Source organism: Dasypus novemcinctus, chromosome 2, assembly GCF_030445035.2.
Source record: "Dasypus novemcinctus isolate mDasNov1 chromosome 2, mDasNov1.1.hap2, whole genome shotgun sequence".
NCBI lineage: Eukaryota > Metazoa > Chordata > Mammalia > Cingulata > Dasypodidae > Dasypus > Dasypus novemcinctus.
This window is the reverse complement of record NC_080674.1, coordinates 53,042,252-53,061,342: the sequence shown is the minus strand read 5'-3', so window position 1 is coordinate 53,061,342 and position 19,091 is coordinate 53,042,252. Positions and strand designations below refer to the sequence as shown.

Genomic DNA, 19,091 nt, shown 5'->3' with positions numbered 1-19,091 from the left:
CATTTAAGAAATGCAAAAAGTTGCCCAAGGTTTCTCTAGGGGCTGACTTATCCTAGACAGCTGTTTTAGTTGACACGGGGAAACATTTTAATGCTAACTTTTCAGCTAAGAATGGGTATCTAGAAGACCTCTTTAGCCAAGAGCCAAATGTCTTACAAACTGGAGTGACATTGGTGGTAAAAGGCAGGGAGTACCCTGCTCCACTTACCTTGTTAAGTGAATTTCGGCATCATACAGCAGAGGAATTTTGAAGTTGACCAAATTGTCTGCCTCATTTTCTTCATGGCTCTCACTATTGAAGAAAACATTAGGAAATTACTTAGAGAGAAATATTATAAAAGTCATCCATCATCCATTCAGGACTTCAATATGTTTTACCTTAAGGCTCGGAAATTGATAGATGCCTGATTCTGAAGGTTTTGAAGATTGAAGTCGAAGTTAATAACAAAAGTCACCTATATACAAAATTGAAATTCATCAAAATGATGTTTCACACACAGAGGCTAATAGGAAAAGTTTCCCATTAAATTAAACACATACCAATTTTTTATTGGATAAGAGTTTAATACCCAATATGTAAAGAACTCTTACAATTCAACAACAAACAGGCAAACCATCCAGGAAAAACATGGGCAAAGTACTGGAATAGACAGACACCCCTCCAAGAAAAAAACATAGATGGCCAATAAGCACATGAAAAGATGCTCAGCATCACCAGTCATCAGGGAAATGCAAGTTAAAACTATCAAAAAGTCTTAAAAATATGGTGATACATGGGAAAATTACAACTGATGTAACTTATGGATGATAATTAACAGTAATATTATAATATTTTTGCAGCAATGAATGCACTCCAATTTGACTCTGAATTTTAAATACCTTAATCTTCCTAATTTGTATAATATCTTCACTTATTTGGTCACCTCGTTTTAGGATATTTCACCTTTAGAATTAGGAGGTCTTAACTTTCGGTGGACTCTTTCAAATCATCATAGGCACCTATCATGTCTGAAAATGAAAGCTTCATGCTGATGTGAAGCTCACTTACCAGGTATTAACAAATGATCTCTATGACTCCATATATAGCACTTGACTAACATTGGTCAATATATCTAGAAAAAATAACTCTCTAACCTGCATGTGATTTTGGAGTAAACCTTATTCAAGGAAATCCCACATTTACCAATTATCTAAAGAAAAGAACTGGATATTAAATAACTTCCTCTAAATATACATGTGGCTGGTTATTTTGTGATGCCTATCAAATAAATGATGGTACCGAATAAAAAATATATGTTGGTGAGCTAACACTAGTCCTGAAGAAGGATTAGCATGGATTTGAGGATGAAATGCAAGTTGTACCTGTTGTTCTCTCTTTAAAGCAGGATAACCTACATTGCAGACAACAGTTTTCTGAGATGAATCAACCTGGCATGTTACTTCTGTACCATCAACCTACACAAGACCAAGGAAACAACAACCATTAGTGATAAGATGTGTGAGTATGTGCATATACCCTGAAGGATGTTTAAACCACGGGACAGTTTATAGTAAACCTTGTTCATTCTGAACTAATTTATTGCCCCAAAGACTCAAAAATCTCTTTCTGTCCAGGTGGGCAACATACTATTTTTATGGCAAACCCCATAAAGATAAGCAGAACATCCAAATCAAAGAAGAGCACTGTTGGGGAAAGAATCCTGTACCCCACAAATGACCGTTCTACCCTTCCTCCTTGTTCCTGAGGGTTTGAACCCACTTGTTGACAGTATTTTTGAATATGTTAAGGTAAGTCAGTATGCGGACTTATTTGTAAAAGGTCCTTTTTAGGTATGAGCAGCTGAATCAAGATTTATAACATTTGCATAAAGTTCATGCATGGCTGGAAGCTTTATAGAGAGGAAATCTGGATGTAGGCAGTTAGGCAGAGAGGAGAGAGAGGGGCCACCTGACAGTGGACTGCCATCACCAGAAGGTTACCAATTCTGGAGGAAAGGATGACCTCACCGACACCTTGAGTTTGAACTTCTAACCTTCAAAACCATGAGACAATAGATGCTTGTTGTTTAAGCCAACTCATTCTGTGGTATTTATCACAGCAGCTGGCAGAATATGATAAGGTCAAATGCTGGAATTTTTCCCAGAAGGACATCATAGTTCTTATATTTCAGAAGCACAAAAATATCTTTAATCCAATATTCAGAAATGCTGGCTTTAATGCATTATTTGCCTCTCAACATATTTAACACTTGTATTTTCAAGATAAGGAAAAAAAATATGCTAAGGTTAATAATACATATTAACATAGCATATTTCATCCATATTTTAAGTAATTTTAAAACTCTTTAAATATTTCCTCAAAATTTTTTTCTTTTTAAAGTAGAAAGTTGCCCTTTGGCAGACTAAAATCAGAAGCTGGAACTTTGAAATCTATTAAGTTCACATTAACTTTAAACCGGATGAAACCATTTCTAATCCTTTCAGTAAGGAGTTTATTTGAAACACCCCACTTTTTCCTTCTTTCCTTTTTTTTCTTCACTTCTTGGTGGCAGCGATGGAGCCAGGGCAGCCTTGGTGGTTGAGTGTGCTCCTGGTATAGCTATCAAGTCGAGGTGATTCACGGCTTTGCTGGAATGCAACATCTTGGCAGGGGAGAGACCAGTTGGCAAAGATCCGGTTAAGCTGTGGGATAATAATTTCCCAGAGCAAGTGCAGCCTGGAGCATCTGCGTGCACAACTTTAGCAGCGGTAGCAGTAGCAGCAGCAGCTCACAGCTGGGCTGAGAGAGGTTACAGCAGTGTCTGGCTCCCGCTGCCCAGTCTCACGGTAAAGGAAAAAGTGACACAAGCTATGAAGCAGAATTGGTCTAGATAGAGAGCCAGGTTATGTCCTCATGTAGTTTAACTAGCTAGAAGCCTTAAGGTGAGGATTGATCCTGGTGAGGGTTAGGTGCTTCTTCAGATAAATCGGACAACTTGGGGATTTGGGTGTAAGAGAAAGAGTAAATTAAAAGCAGGAAACACAACTGCAATAAGCACATACCGGCATGGAGGATGAAGCAAAAAACAAGTTTTCTGAAAACACAGCAACAATTCTAGTGTTGTACGCACTTTCCTTTTTATTTTTCAGTGCTACTGAAAACGTTAACCTTTTGTTTTGGTTGCTGACAATAAAAGGTTGCTTTCTGTTAAAAGTTAAAAAGAAGAAAAAAGAAAAGAAAGCCATTAAGCTAAGAAAAGGCCAGTATTCAAAAACGTCTCTCATTTTAAAAAATTAACTTTTTAAATTTATTTGAAACATTGAGAAAATTGCTTAATATTGCTTCATATTAAAAAGATATTGACAATAAATACATAAGGGCTATTATATTTTCTTCTTTCTTGCTTTTAATTACATTGCAGGGCAAGGAACCACCCAAATCCAAATGGTTTCATATATCCCATTGTTTTATTCCTACATGTATGTTAGAAATTGAAATTCAACTTATAAAGGTCTCTACTACTTATTGATTTTTCTTTTGCAGACAAAATCTACATAGACATTCATTTGCATAAAGTAATCTAGTGTGTATTTTATTTTACATTACACACTGAGCTTTAAAGTGAACCTTACTGAGCAGCTGTCAGCTGTTGAACGTTTAGAACCAGATCAGAGATGCAAACACCATCGTCACCGCAGTCTTTATAGAAAGGGATCTACAAAAAAAAAAGAAAAATCATGCCCATATATTTTGTTCTTGGGTTAAAAAAAGCAAATTGTAAAAGAATACGTACATTATAACATTTGCATAAAGTTCAAAAGCATGCAAAACTAAACAATGTTTTAGGAATACATATGTTTGGTAAAACCATAAAGAAAAGCAGGGGATTCATAAATATAAAAATTCAAGACAGCACTTTGCTTGGGGTAGGGGTAGGGAGACAGGCAAGGATAAATGTGGATATGATGTGGGGGTACACAGGGATTTGTAGATACTGGTAAGATTTTATTTTTTTAGGTGTGTGATGAACACAAGGTATTTGTTTATTCAATAAAAAATCACTGAACACTTAGGGTAGACCAGGTACGCTCTAGGGGTTGAGAATAGAGCAGTGAGCAAGAAACACAAAAATCCTGTGGCCTTCCCAGAACTTTCCTTCTAGGGAACTTTATACATATGTGACGTATTTCAATTAGAAAATTAAGATTTTAAAAGTCACATGCTACGTATCCTTCAAGCACTATTCTAAGACTGTGAAACTTTGTTAGTCAGTCTAAAACGAGGAAGGGCAAGTCACACTTACACTGAAGACCTTAGCAGTCTCAGAATAGGCTTCGAGGGCAGGGCTGGTGCCAGGGTTTTCTAGACTGATGTTCACACGCAGATCCAGAGGATTGACGACATCAGAGGGCTCCTAAACACACACACACACACACACAGTTTATAGCACAGCTGACTTAATAGAACAAAATGATCACAAATGAGTTTACAACCAAGAACATAGTCAGCTCTCAGTTATGTAGAATATTCTTGTCTTGAATTAGCAAGACTTGTTTGTTCTTTTCTGTCCTAGTTTCTGCTCTTAACATCTCCTTTAATAAGAAACTGAAGGAGACCTGGGTACAGTGAAAATATGATGCAGCAATTCTTGGCTAAGCACATCAGAAATGTCATTATACATACACAAGTGATTGTAAACATTTAGATGATATGTGTGGTTTTAATGCTGTAAAGTCCTTTATTTGAATATCCAGCTCTTGGGATAGTGGCCATGTCCTCCTAATTCCTACTGCAAAACCTTAAGAGTCTTGAGGTGTCCTGGCCAAACTTTTGTGACCTGGAAGGGAAGGTCCCCAGAGCTGGCTGTTGGGCAAAGGAAAGGGAGACCCTCTTCCTTAGTCAGAACCTGCTTCTCCTCTACAAAACCAGACCCAGGTGGTTCCCGTGTCCTAAATCAAGCTTGCTGACTTCTGGCCCTAGCTGCCTGTTAAGTAGTTGCACTGCTCCTTGCACATATAAAATAGTGCATGTATCACTCATCAGTCATGAAAGCCAGGCCTACCGAGGTACAAGTACAACTTCTCCACTTTGTCTCTAGTATAGGCAATAGAGGGTTTGGTCTCCCAGGGGTCAGGAAAGGGCTGGGCCACATCCAGTTTTTGAGGCTGACTATTGAAAAATGTAAAAGGGCCAAAACACGGTTGCCCAAATCATCTGGCAGTCTTCTTACAAACCTCTTTCAAGTTCTTGTCAGGAAAGAACAATGTCTGTACAAATGGCAAACTCTCTGCAAATTTGCCATTTTCTGAGGACTGCTGTTTTCACTATCATTTAGCCCATACACAGGCTGGACTTACTAAGTCTTGAGTCCTTTGGGGCTAATACTAGGATTGGCTTCCTGGCTACCCGGAGTCTCCTTCTCCTGACTCTGCAGGGTTAGCAGGTAGGACGGGCTTTAAGTGGCATTTGGTGTCCTTTGGTGTACTCACTGAAACAATAACTCTCAGCTGACCAAAATAACATGCAACTTCTAAGTGCTTCACACTTAAAGTAATGGGATTTTTTTTTTTAAAAGAAAAACCACTGTCCGTCTTCATTCCTCCCACAATGGATTACATATGTAATTTGGTCCACCATTTAGCACAAGGATAGGAGAAGAAGGAAGCCAGTTTCATTCCCTATAAAAATCTGCACAATTGGCATTTAACCACCACAACAAAGAAAAAGCCCAGGACTTGACAAACAAGGAACCTTCAAACTGAATAATATAAAAAGCTGAATTAAATTTAATTCAACTAACCATTAACTTTATGTTTTCCCAACCCTATAGGTAGCTTTTTTGAAGTATAATCCTGTACCACCTACATTAGAATTACCTGTGCTGCCTCTTAAAACTGGATACCCTATGGACCTGCCCTGACCTTCTAACCCAAATTTCTGAAGGGTGAAAGCTCAGAATACCCTTTTGATAGAAGTTTCCTTGGCAACTTCTGTATATGTTAAACTCAGAAATTCTGTACTAAATATTCTAGAAAAGTACTTAAAAAGTTCTTTTTAATGTGGTTTTCTGGGTAAACGATAGTTTCTAATTCCATTACATGGCTTCTAAGGGGAAAACAATCATACAATTTATTTTAAAATTTCCTGTTGGATGTTTTCTCCTAAGAAGTGTTTTCTCTTCTTGAGAGTTTTGAAAGGCATGTGAGCTATAGTAATCATAGCACAAGATTAGAACAAATCATTTCCATCTCATGATGTACCATCTTTCCTACATCAAGTTGAATCTAATAGAGGTAACCACAATTGAAGTTGCCTAAAAAGTAGGTTAAAAATGAATAATTTTCTTCACCTATAAGAAAATGTAAAAATAAAATTTATTGTTTTTTGAAAGATCTCCAAATTAAACATTTAAGAAAGCACTGCATCTTTGACTGCTCTAAAAATCGTATTGTTTAATACTTTTATATCAATCCCCAAATAAAATTTAATGCTTCTAACTTAGGTAATAAGAGAATGTGATCATAAACCTTATCATAAAGGATATATGCCTCCTGTTCATGGAATTAGGCAAGAAGTGCACTGATTAGGAGGGCAAGCATCTTCTGACTCATATGCTTTAAACTTTCACCATTTTATCCTTTAACAATGATGATATAAGGTGAAAAGGTATGTCTTAGAGGCCTTACCTGTATGTGGATGATGTGTTCAGAGCAACTCTCTGCTTGATTTACTACCATATTCTTCTTCAAGCACCTGTCATTGTTTTCTTTAAATAATCCCCTGGAGGTTACTCTGGATGAAAATCCATCTGCATCGAGTGTGATATTATACGTAATGGCTACGATAAAATAATTTATATTATTACAAATGCACTTTCAAGGAAAAGTATCCCTGCTTTATTGCGTATTAAAAGGCAAAGTCTCTGACCAAGAAAATATAGAAAGAGTCTTTACATTGGTGTATTGGGAATGGTGGATAGTGCCACATGACATTCGTATTTCTATCCCTGATATGACGTAGGTGATGGTGGATACAATGAAACATGTTTGAAAGAAACATGGTTTGGAGCAGTGGGGGGAAATGTTGTCTTGCTGTCAAGAAATCTGCTGGATGGCCTTGGGCAAATTACTCCCTCAAGCATCAGTTTCATCATCCATAACTTGGGGAAAGGGAGAGGAAAGGATTGAGAGCCTACAATAGAACAGATTTTGACATATTATCTTATGTAAGTTTTATAAAGCCTCTAGAAGTGAACATTCTTATCCTATGTTTCAGATGATAAATCAGAATTAAAGAGGTAAAATAATTCACCTAAGTTCATACAACAATGAAATCTGGGTATTCCTAAAATCAGAGCCCATGTTCTTTCTATTTCCATGTAGGAGTGAGGATTAGCTGTTATTGGAAGGATTAGGGAAAATTCACAGTCTATATTCTAGATTATTGCACCAGGAAGGCACAGAACATTGCAGCAAGAAGGTTTGAATCAGACAGACTTTGTTTGAATCTAATTTTACCATTTATGAGCTGTGTGACTTTGGACAATTTGCTTAAACTCTTTGAACCTCTGTTTCCTCAACTATAAAATGAAGATAATAACCCCAACTCAGGGAAGTGAAAGTGAAGGAAAAAAATAACAATAAAAACTGATGTCAGTAGCCAAAGTCCTCAAATTATCAAAATCATTCATTTCAACTAAAGTCTGCTGGCCAGGTGTCCAAAATTGAGTGGATCTGATTCTATTCCTAATATCAGTTATTTTATTTGGAGTTGCTTTTATTACATGCAATATGTTAAAGGTTAAATATATTTCCAAAACACTAATTCTATATGTAACCTCTAAAAAATTTATTATAAGTATTGTCTAATTTTTCTTGCTCCAATGACATAATGAGGCTTACAAAAATGGATAATATATAACAAGATCGAATGAACTAACAACAAGGGATGAAAATAATGCAAAGGAAAAGTGACAGGGAAATGATTTAGTAGTATAAAGTTAGTACACATGATAATACTTTTTCTTTTTTTTCAACAAGCTTGGTAAAAATTATACATAGTCTCATAGGTAATTGATTAAATTTTTATATTACTAACCTTAACATGGAATGTGCATCTGATGTAATAAATAATAGAGACCATATACTTTATAATTTCACTCTTCAAAGTTGTAAAGATGGGATTCATGTCTTACATACTATTATTGCCAAGCAATTAAGTGACAAATGATCATAACTGGCTTGCCTGTGTGAACCTGAAATCAGCAAGGAAAAGGATTCAAAGGGAAAGGTGCCCAACAGCAAGAAAGCCTAGAGCCCCTAGCAAAGGAGTCAACGGGAAGGAAATTCTCTGAAGGCAGAAATCCCCTTCTGAGTGTGGCAACAGAAACAGTGACATTCAGTCAAAAAGAGAAAGATACAAGAAGCACTGCTATACTTCAGAGCCAGGAGTGCCAATGAGCCACCCACTTCTGCCCTTCTGGTACACTTCCCACGTTAGTCTTTTAAGTAGGTCGTTTAATGATTATACAGAAAAGTTTCTGACTCAACTATCATGCCTACTCAGATATAAGGTAGTTCTGTAGATATGCTATTCAAAGTGGGGACAAGGTTTAAACACCTGAAAGGAAAATTTCCAGATGTATAGGAAAGTAGGAAAATGCAGAAAGCATGCCAGGATGTGAATCTGATTTCTGTTTAGTGCTCTTAACTGATTTATTTCTTGGTATGAGTCATGGCAAATAAACTGCCTCCATACTTTGTCTTTAAATTCAATTTTTTTTATTTGCCACTTAATGCAATACCTGTAGGAACTATAGTTTCCTGAAGAAGTTTACAGCCTGAATCTAATGGGAGAGGGATTAGGACCCATGCAACAGCAGCAAACAGAAGGTGGTAGCTTTTAATCAAGTACTGAATTGCGTGCCACCTATAGAAGGTGCTGAGAGAAGTGCAGCAGGCGAGGTGGAGGCGAGATGGAGCTTCATGGTGGATGCAGGACCTCAGCCAGGCCTTAAGAGATGACTTGGCTGTGAGCCCTGGAAGGAGCACTGTAATTCTTAAACTGCCTGCAGTGTTCTCCTCACTCTCTCCTGCCTGATCAGACACGTTCAGACTTTGACTCACTTCTCTGAAATATTTATAAAATTTAAGAGACTGGGCACAGATTATATATTGTCTCTCATTGTTTATGCTTATTAACTCCTCAGGAACAGAACACAATTTGATATTTGATACTTTGGCTGAACACATCTGCAACACAGCTAAGCCAGGGTGTACTCAACAATTCTTGGCTGCAGTCCAGGGCAATCTGTGCGATCCCAAGGTTTTAAGTAAAGAACTGTGGGTAAAAGAAACTCGAAGGATCAAGGTGAGGGAGTCTATAATGATGTCAGAGGGTTTATAGCTTTCTTTTCCCAGCAGAATACCTCTTTCTAGAGCTGGGGGGAGGAAATGCTAAATAGCCCTTCTATGCCTAACTAACCATTCACAGGCACCTCAAATGTGTGGCAATTTAAGTGCCTGCAAGTAAAGACGCTTATTTCTTTTGAACTCATATGGTTATATTCAGCACCAAAACCCTAAACAAACCTATCTCCTTAGAGATTATTTCAGGTCTACTTACCCACTTGACTGTTCTGCTTAGTAGGTCTAAATTTTGCACTGAAACAAAGTTTGAGGATTATCTCAGCATTCTTGTTGAACAAAGTGATTTTTTCTGGTGTGAATGAAGCTTCTATAGATACATCAGCAATACTCTGTGACCTGAAAGACATAAATGTGAACAGATAGGTGGATATTATTACTGAGCTGCCCAGATTATACTCTTTATATAGAGGATCCAGTGCCAGCATTGTCGAATTCTCTCTATTTATATTCTCCCCTCTCTAATTATAAAGCACTTTAGAAGTATTCTACATTTGAAAGTTCTAGGATGGCAGAGATAAGGTGGTTTTTTTTTTGTTCATAACTGGCACCAACACAATGCATATTCAACATTTTCTGTTAAATGAACAGATAAATGCATGAGCACAGGAAGGGAGTTTGCAACGTATTTGCAAGTCAAGTACAAAGTCGTGGTCCCTGCTGTCCCAACTGAAAGCAGTGCTATTTCTTTTCTCAAAAAGAGAAGGGGGTGGGAAGGTGGGAAGGTGACGGCAGTAGTGGTGAAGAGTGATGTTAGGCTGCTGCCCTTTGCCTCAGTGTGGCATGGGGGCATGAAAGCTCTGTGAAGGTGAGGGAGATGGTTGCAACTAGCCTAATGCCAGAAAATAGCTGAACAGTCAGTCCATCTCAGACCTGATACTATAGATTTCTGACCCTGGTTGAGCACTTCAGATATCTGAAGGGCTTTCATGTACACATGACTTCATTTGCTTCTCGCAGCACTCAAGGAAATAAAAAGAAGAAATCTCTCCATTTTATAATGAAAAAGCCTGAGACCCAAAGACCTTTGGTGACGTGTCAGTCAGTTTACAAAATGATAGTCAGCAAGGGAGAAATTAAAACCCACAGTCTCTTAAATCCTCGGGCAGTGGAATTTGTATATACCTATAATGACCCCTGGTACAAATTTCAACTATTTACAAAGCAGCAAGTAGTAACTAGTAACTTTACTGTTTTAAAAAGTCCTATAACAAGATATAGGAAAAAAATTCTTTTCTTTAATTTCAGGTTGGTACTAAGGGATTTGTATCAATTGAAAAATAATAATGAATCATGTATCAATAAGGTCTCTCAGTAGTCATAAAATCTCTAATTGCAAATTCAACATGTCCTCAAACTTACAAGATCTGAAGTCCCTAACTGAATGCTATCCCTAGAGGCAATCTCTGAGATGGCATTTATCTAAATATTATGTAAACTTGTTTTTTAAAAATATTATCTCAGGAGTTTCCTAGAAAAAACAGTCTCAGCACCTTATAATTTGATGGGTTACCTCAATAAATTGATTTGACTCCATGTGTCTTAAGATTTTTGAAGAATCAATCCACCTTCAAAGAAAAGATTTTGGCCATCACTGTCATAGTGTATATAGTAAGTCGATAGCCTACAAAGATGGCTGTGTCACACAGGGTGATGTTTACTGAGATGCAAGACCATCTCGTATTTAGGCATGCTGCTTTTAACTGGCTTTTAATGGATATTATTCAGTAAACATATTTCCTTATTCTTGCAAATCTTACATATTGAGTTTTATTTCCCCACATAAAGGTTTCATTCTGCAATAAAAACTATGCATTTCATCCTTTACAAACCTAAGTGAGATATTTAAAATAGCATCATTAAACTCAGAAATAATACTATACCAATGGCTAATTATTTTCTGTTCTTGACTTTTATAGGCATTTAAAGCATATTTTTCAGTGGAGATTAATGAATGATTGAACTTTATTTTCGTAGGGACAAATGATCTAATTCTGAATTTCTTACTGATTCTACTAGTTCCCTGTCAGCCCACATATTTATTTTTGACCTCTGAACCATATCATCCTTGAATCCCTTATTGTACCCTTCTCCTTCAACTTCTACCGAGGTCCATGAGAGTTTAGCTTAACCTAAACAATAGCTTTTGGTTATTACTGATAATTTTATTTTATTTTTTTTAATGACTGATAATTTTAAAAGATACCTTTCAGCCATATAACAAGTTACACTTTACTTGCATAGTACAAGAGTTTCCTATTTTTCAATATGCCTTTATGAAGTTTCCTTCTGGGGCTGAGGCAAGGCTATTTGGATGCTAACATTCAGAAATATCCTGGATACCATTTCAAGAGCTTTTTTGGCTTTTTAATGCAATGTTATTCATCATATAGAGAAGACAAACTTGATTCAAATGCAAAGCAAATATAATTTTTTTTCTCACACCAGAAAAAGCATATTTCTTACTTTATGCAAATATGACACATAAAGGCCCTAGAGTCTTACATATGATCCATGTAGCACTACAATAAAACCAGCACAGCAACTGGGCTTTCTTTTTAGCTGGTGTTTTTTTAGCTACTTTGGGTCTGGTTCTCAGTGACTCACCAGAGTTGCACCACTTGTCCAAAGGCACCAATGGACACGTCGGTGATGGAATCTCCATTTAAATCTCCAAAGCCATCTAAGGATCTCCCAAAGTATTGAAGGTGGCTCCTAAAGGCTCCATCGGATCCCAAGATTTTCTAAAAGAGCAAATTTGACACAAAATTATAGTGCACACTAGTCAAAACACAAAAATGGCACACTCTACATTGCATTATTACATTCTCAGTGTAGCCATTTTCCTGATTTCTTTTGTTCTCCACAAAATTCCATTGGTTTTTTCAGTAGCACCTTATTTGACCCTTATCTCATTCTGGAAGCTAAATTTTTATCAAAGAAACTGTGTGGATCTTTAATATTAAAATCACAAATCAACACAAAGCAGTGAGAAGATGAGTGGACCAGGAATGAGTTGATGCACATTCAGGTTTCTACCTTGGCTCACTTCTTTCATGATTTTACTCACAAGTCACCTTTTCAATGAGGCCTTCTTGATTAGCCTGAAATTTTATTTTCTGTTTTAGACTTTTTTCTTAGCATTTACTATTATCTGGAACACCTTGAAATTTTATTTCCTATTTTAGACTTTTTTCTTAGCATTTACTATTACTGGAACACTCTATCTCTTATTTTTCAACTGTTTCCTCCACTAGAATGTACAATTCACAAAGGGCAGAATTCTGTCTCTCTCATTCTTAATAGCATTCCAGAGTCTGGCCCAGTGCCTGGCACACAGTAGAGGCTCACTAAATATTTGTGAAATGAATGAGATTATAAACAAAGAGGGATGGATAAGACAGTCTGCATGATTCTTGTGGAGATTCACATTACCATGAAGCTCCTCGATTACCTGTGAATATCTTGTGCGAATAGAGCCTTGATGACCATTGTAGATATACACAGCTCCAGAATTCTGATTTTCCAAGGGCGAACCAACTATCACATCATTGAAGCCATCCATGTTGATGTCTGAAAGAGCTGCAATCGCTGAGCCAAACCGCGCATTCTCATTACCCTCTGGGCCTTCAAGGAATTGGTGATGATTCAAAATGCCCTTTCAAAAATGGAAAAAAAAGATGATCAGAGCAAGCCTTGCAGCTTGTAAAATTAAAATTCACAGGACATAGAACAGGTTTAGTTCAGTGGTTGCTTGCTTCCCATGTATGAGGTCCCAGGTTCAATTCCCAGGGCCTCCTAAAAAAAAAACAAAACTCACAGGAAATCATGCACAAACCAATTTGTCAAATGTTAAAAATGGATAGAGTTCTAAACTTAGAATAAAAGTTCTGTATTTATGATGAAAATTAAAATGAGAATTTTCGGGAAGTACATTAGCCAATGTGAAAGGATGCAATTCTCTTTACTGTAGTTGCATGACCTGCTTAAAAATTTCATTTCTGTATCTTTAACATTAGTATCTTCACTTGTTTCCAAACTTTCTTAAAATTTTAAAACATCTTTATTGAGATATATAATTCACATACCATAAATTCACTGGTTTTAAATATATTTAAATTGTACAATTCAAAGTGTACAATTCAATGGTTTTAAATATATTCACAGAGTTGTACAACCATCACTACAATCTAATTTTAGAACATATTCATCATCCCAAAAAGAAATCCTATACCCTTTAGCGGTCACTTTCAATTTATACCGACTGCCCTGGCCACCATGAACTTTCTTTCTAAGTTATGCACTCTTTTTTTATTAGAGAAGTTGTAGATTTATAGAAAAACCATGCATAAAACACAGACTTCCCACATACCAGCTTATTATTAACACCTTGCATTGGTGTAGCATATTTTTAATAATTCATGAATGAACATTTTAAAATTTTAATATTAACTATATTCCATGGGTTATGATATAGTTCACTGTTTGCATTGTATAGTCCTATATTTTTTGGTTTAAAAATTTTTTTATTCTAGTAAATTATATACAACCTAATATTCCCCTTTTAACCACATTCAAATATATAACTAAGCACTGTTAATTACATTCACAACATTATGCAGCCACCACAATTTTTTTGTGGCGAAAACCTACTTATACCTTGAATAAAATAGAAGTAGAAACAAATTAAAATATAATATCTTAATTTAGATCTTAGAGCATCATTATAATGGTATAAGAAGTGGAAAATAAGGTGATATTCCATTATAGGAAACATTCGATTCTTCCCAAAGGAAAAGCCATTCCCTTGTAAAAGACAGAGTTTATCCTTCAGATTTTCTAATCAAGTATGGAAATATTTCATGACTTCACAAGAAAGCAATGCTCCTCAGTCATAAACTAGGTCAGTGTTGATTCTACCCCCTATTCTTTCTCTTCTATTACAATCTTATGAAAATTAATTTGTTGCTGATATCTGGTAAAGTATTAGGAGACCTTTTCATCTTCAATGTTAATGATAATTCAGAATATTTGATAAGCAGTAAACTTTTAAGAAACTGGAAATCTGTTTATCAAACAGGTAGATCGGTCCAACCCTTATCATACATTCAACTATATATCTTCATGTGCTTTAGAATTTAACTTATAATGATTTGGTTCAAAAGTTGGTTTTAATTTAAATAAATCAGGTTAGACAAAATATCACAATGAGATAAAAAATACTCTTTCCCATATTGTCAGCTTCTCTTTTTTTATCTTTTCTTTTCTATGCTCATCTAATTTTCTACGTCAATCTGTGCCTTTAATTTTGGTTTTTCTTTCTAGTTTCACTGAGGTTCAGCCTGAAAATTTAAGAACTATGGTTTTCCATATTAGAGAGCACTAAGTTTTATGTGCAAGGACTGGAAATTCCAAGAGCTGGACATTACCTAAATATTACACCAAGCAATGGAATTTCCTGACAAAGTTTAATGCAGAAAACACTTGGGATTATAAGGAGGCTTACAGAGTGCTTGGTACATTTGTATCTTTCAATGTAAAATTATAACAAGATAAATGTGCCCTGTAATTATCTCTTTACAGCAAAGAAGAATAATTGCATGAGATACTTGGGAAACACACAAAAAAAGTGATGTGCCTTTATAAAGTCTTTATTTATATAACAGACTGTAACTTCAAAGACATCTTATGGAAAATGGCAGTAACCTTATACATTACCCTCTAGGTGGGCCTTTTAATATGATTTTTTAAACTATAACTTAATGGTGACATCCTCAAAACCAATAAAATGCAAACTGTACTACATATGCAAAGTAATTATCATTTGGTAATAAATTTTCTTCTAAAATGTAGACTAATTTTTCTTTACCAGGGAGAAAGTAAATTATACTGCCAGTTCAGTATTGTTTTACCTTTGTGATAGTAAATACGTAGACTCTTCCTTCTTCCTTCTTTAGGTCATTCATGTATGTTGGTGCACCTACCAAGAGGACATCTGTAATGGCGTCTTTATCCACATCAACTGAACACAGCACACTACCAAAATAGGAGCCAACCTGGAAAAATAAAGCAATTAGCCCTAGGGTTCCTAGGATTCATATGCTCTTAATGTTACTTTGGAATTTTATTTATTTATTCTACAAATAAAAATTGAGTGCTGACTCCCAGCAAGATACTATGCAAGGAACTAGGGACATGGAGAAGGATGACATAGTCCCTCCACTCTGGCTGTGTCACATCTAACACTTGGTTCTTAAACCTTAGTGTGCACAAGAATCACCAAGAAAGTATCTTTAAAACATAAGATTCCTGACACTCATATCTTGAGGTTTTGATGCAATGTCTAGTGTGTGGTCAAGAAAACAGCATCTTAAATAAGTACCCTGGGTACTTCTGATGCTGGTAGGCTAAAGACCACACTCAGAAGAGAAACACTTAGTATGTATGTAAGATGAGTAGTAGAGAAATGCAGGAAGGGACACATAGGGGGGGGCACAAATAATTGTGCTTCCATGGTAAAATACGTTGTAATAGAATCAGGTACAAAATGCTGCATGATCAGAATACAGGGCAGTCAGAAAGACTTAGAAAGATAAGGTATTATTTGAATTGGATCTTAAAAAGAGGACAAGGAATTCTCTCGGTGGAGAGGAGTGGGAAAGCACAAACAGTGTGTAAGTGTCCACAATGATCAGGGGAAGGTGAGTAGTCTCTCGAAAATCAGGGACTCAGATCTTCTTACACTGGGAAAGTATAGAGACAGCAGGATCAGCCTTAATACCAGAGAAGAGAAATCTGGGATTAGTTTCTCCAACTCAAGGAAGGAAATTATGATTCTCGGGGCCAGCGATGCTCATTTTAAGTGTGTGCTTACCCATGGGTCAAAAGTACCTAGCAAGGAAGGAGGAATGTATCAGCTGGCAGTTGCTCTAGGGATAGGAAGTAGAGCTATAATTGAGAGTCAACATGAGTTCTGACCACCAAACTGTCACATCCCAGTAGTAAGCGGCAGAGGACATAGTCTTTTGCTTTTAGATAGATCAAAGCCAACAGGACACACAGAAAGGCTCAGATGAGGCAGTTCAGTCCCCACAAGCTCTACTGCACCCTTTTCCATTTCTCCTCTGGCTCCCTCAGCCCCTAGCGTGGGCTTGCCTCACAGCAGTGGTAGGTACCTGCCATCATGACTGAATAATGTCTTTGTATTATTAACCAGGGGTGTCAGAATTATGGAATAGGATGTAACAAAACAACACAGGCTTTGAGGCCAGACAGGGTTGGGGTTTAATGACAACTCAAACCCATTAAAAACATATGGCCTTAAAAATTCAGCTTAACTCTCAATAACCAATCAAAGTGGGATGGTAGAACCTCCCAGTATTGCTGTGAAGATTTAAGGAATACATAATTAAACTCAATAAATATTAATTTCCACTTCCACCCACCCCGACTTCCTACCTACTCCTGCTATCTGTAAATTTAACACTCTCTGCTAAACAATAGGATTACCTGGTCACCTCTGTGAGCCTGAATAATTGTGATGTTGCCACTCTGATTGACACTGTACAGAACTATCTGGCCGGTATAATTTGCTCGGGGAGCACCAGCAACAAAGTAGATGCTTTTTCCAGTAGATATCACAGCCACAGAGTATCCTAGGGGAGAATTAGTCACAGAGTAAATACTGTTGAATATTTCAACCAGATAAGGTTTGCAAAGTCAGTAGCAGCTGATCAGAGGTCCTTTTCTGTTAAGTGTGATGCACAGTTCTTGGTGCTCTTGAACATATCATTGAAGACATATCTTCATTTTTCTAAGATAACCTGCTCCTGCCCTCTGTCCTGCAATGCTGTCCTGCAAATGCAAGAACTCCATAAAGCAGGCCTGGATTCTGGGTTGCCCCTAACAGGCCACCCAGGAATGAAAGCCCTAGGTGGTACCTGGCACCTAGCCAGCACTCACCAACTATTTCTCGAATGAATGAACAAATAAAGGTAAACGGTAATTTTATACAATAGAAAGAACATAGGTTTAGAGTCAGGCAATCCCAGGTTCAAATTCTGGATCTGCCACTTACTAGGTTGACTTTGGGCAAATTATTTAATCTCACTAGCTCTTAAAAGTAAAATGGGGATAACAATGCTTCCTTCAAAGGGGTTGTTAGGAGGAATTAATTTTATGTAGCTAGAACAGCCAGCCCAGAAATAGTGCCATAGTAGAAGCTCAAAATTGGTGGCTCTGATGACTATAGGAACAAAGCAACTAAGAATTCAAACATGGTATAAAACTACCACTTACACTGTATTTTGGGGAAACACAATTATGGCCCTGGGAATATCTTGAACAGGCAGAGAGATTACTGAGTATAAATACAGACTTTCATTAAATAGTTATGGGCTAAAACCTGATTGTCTAAGAGGCAACATAAATTTGTATAATAAATATAATAGTTAGATGACAGTTCAGGAACTTTCAGAATTGACCCTGAGATTCAAGAAGGAACTGTTTTACAGGAAAAGAAAGGTATAAGTAAGCTTTCTACAGAAAAAGCTACAACAAAGCTACAAAGTTTTTATGACCTTAAATTTGTGGGGTCAAAAGCTGCTTTGCTTTACCTAAATATGAACTGTGATTTCTATCTTGCAGAATTTGGTCAAAGGCTTGTTTAGGAAAGATGGACTGTCCATGGGATGTCTGCTGGACAACAGTTCCACTCCAGCCATAAGCCCCTACCGCACCCAGCATCAGGATATCCTACAATGATTGAAAAAGTGAAGATAATGAAAACAAGTCATTTTAAAGCATAAGAAAGCAGGGAAGGTAAAACATTGAAATAAATTGTCTAGATTTAAGGAAAAGAAACTAAGCATAATTAAATACAATATATGTGAATATAAGTGTCTAGATATCAGTAAAGATATATGGATATAGATATATCAGAAATGTTTTAACATAGTTATACTGGAGATCAAGCCTTCCCATGGGCTTTGTTATTGTGCCTTTACTCAGTATGACACATTTTAAAGAAAATCTTTGTTATAAGCAGTAGTACAGAAAGATTACATGAACTATCTTCAAATTTCCAGTCATAGGCACACATTTACAAATACTGAAATTCTGGGAGTCTTTGGAAAAGGTCAGAGATGAGCCCAGAGTATGGATCCCCATACATATAAGTAAAGCTCACAGCGGATATGAGACATTCTTGGGAAACAGGAAGTGCTGATGACATAAGAGAATAGACGGCACATCCTAGGCGGCTCACTTAAAACCTATTCTATTTTCAACCTTCTTCCTCTTTCAGCTTTACCCTATCCCATCTATTTTTAAATAACCACGGATACAAGAGGTGCCTGGAGCTGTGACATGCAATCTATTGGCAAGAAAAGCATCCGTTCATCTTCACTGGATGGCAGACAAAGGGGGAAGGATTGATTCAAAATCCAATGTGAATATTCAATCTTGGAAATCTCACAGAAGGCAAGGTTGGTTAAGGCTGGATTTGTTATTTTTAAGTTTGACATTTCCTTTTTTGGTCATAGAAAAACATCAAAGATATGACTTTGGATCAAAAATACAAGCTACTTCAAAGAAGAAAAAAAGAAGTAGCAAGTAGGGAAATGAGCACCATAACATTTTGAGAATGAGACCATAACATTTTTTGAATGGCTATCTTATGATCTGGG

The 19,091-nt window shown here is 36.6% G+C and overlaps 1 protein-coding gene across 1 annotated transcript in view; it reads right to left on the bottom strand.

The window, feature by feature from the left end:
* ITGA2 (integrin subunit alpha 2) overlaps positions 1-19,091 on the bottom strand; it is a 100,253-nt gene that overhangs the window by 23,239 nt on the left and 57,923 nt on the right. The window contains exons 11-23 of the mRNA XM_058308872.2: positions 18,021-18,159; positions 16,915-17,060; positions 15,318-15,461; positions 12,860-13,063; positions 12,013-12,149; positions 9,605-9,744; positions 6,667-6,818; positions 4,284-4,394; positions 3,613-3,695; positions 3,043-3,184; positions 1,363-1,455; positions 379-455; positions 209-292 (exon numbers count right to left, since the gene is read on the bottom strand). Of these exons, the coding sequence (XP_058164855.1) occupies positions 209-292; positions 379-455; positions 1,363-1,455; positions 3,043-3,184; positions 3,613-3,695; positions 4,284-4,394; positions 6,667-6,818; positions 9,605-9,744; positions 12,013-12,149; positions 12,860-13,063; positions 15,318-15,461; positions 16,915-17,060; positions 18,021-18,159 (1,652 nt within the window). The remainder of the gene's footprint in view (positions 1-208; positions 293-378; positions 456-1,362; positions 1,456-3,042; positions 3,185-3,612; positions 3,696-4,283; positions 4,395-6,666; positions 6,819-9,604; positions 9,745-12,012; positions 12,150-12,859; positions 13,064-15,317; positions 15,462-16,914; positions 17,061-18,020; positions 18,160-19,091) is intronic.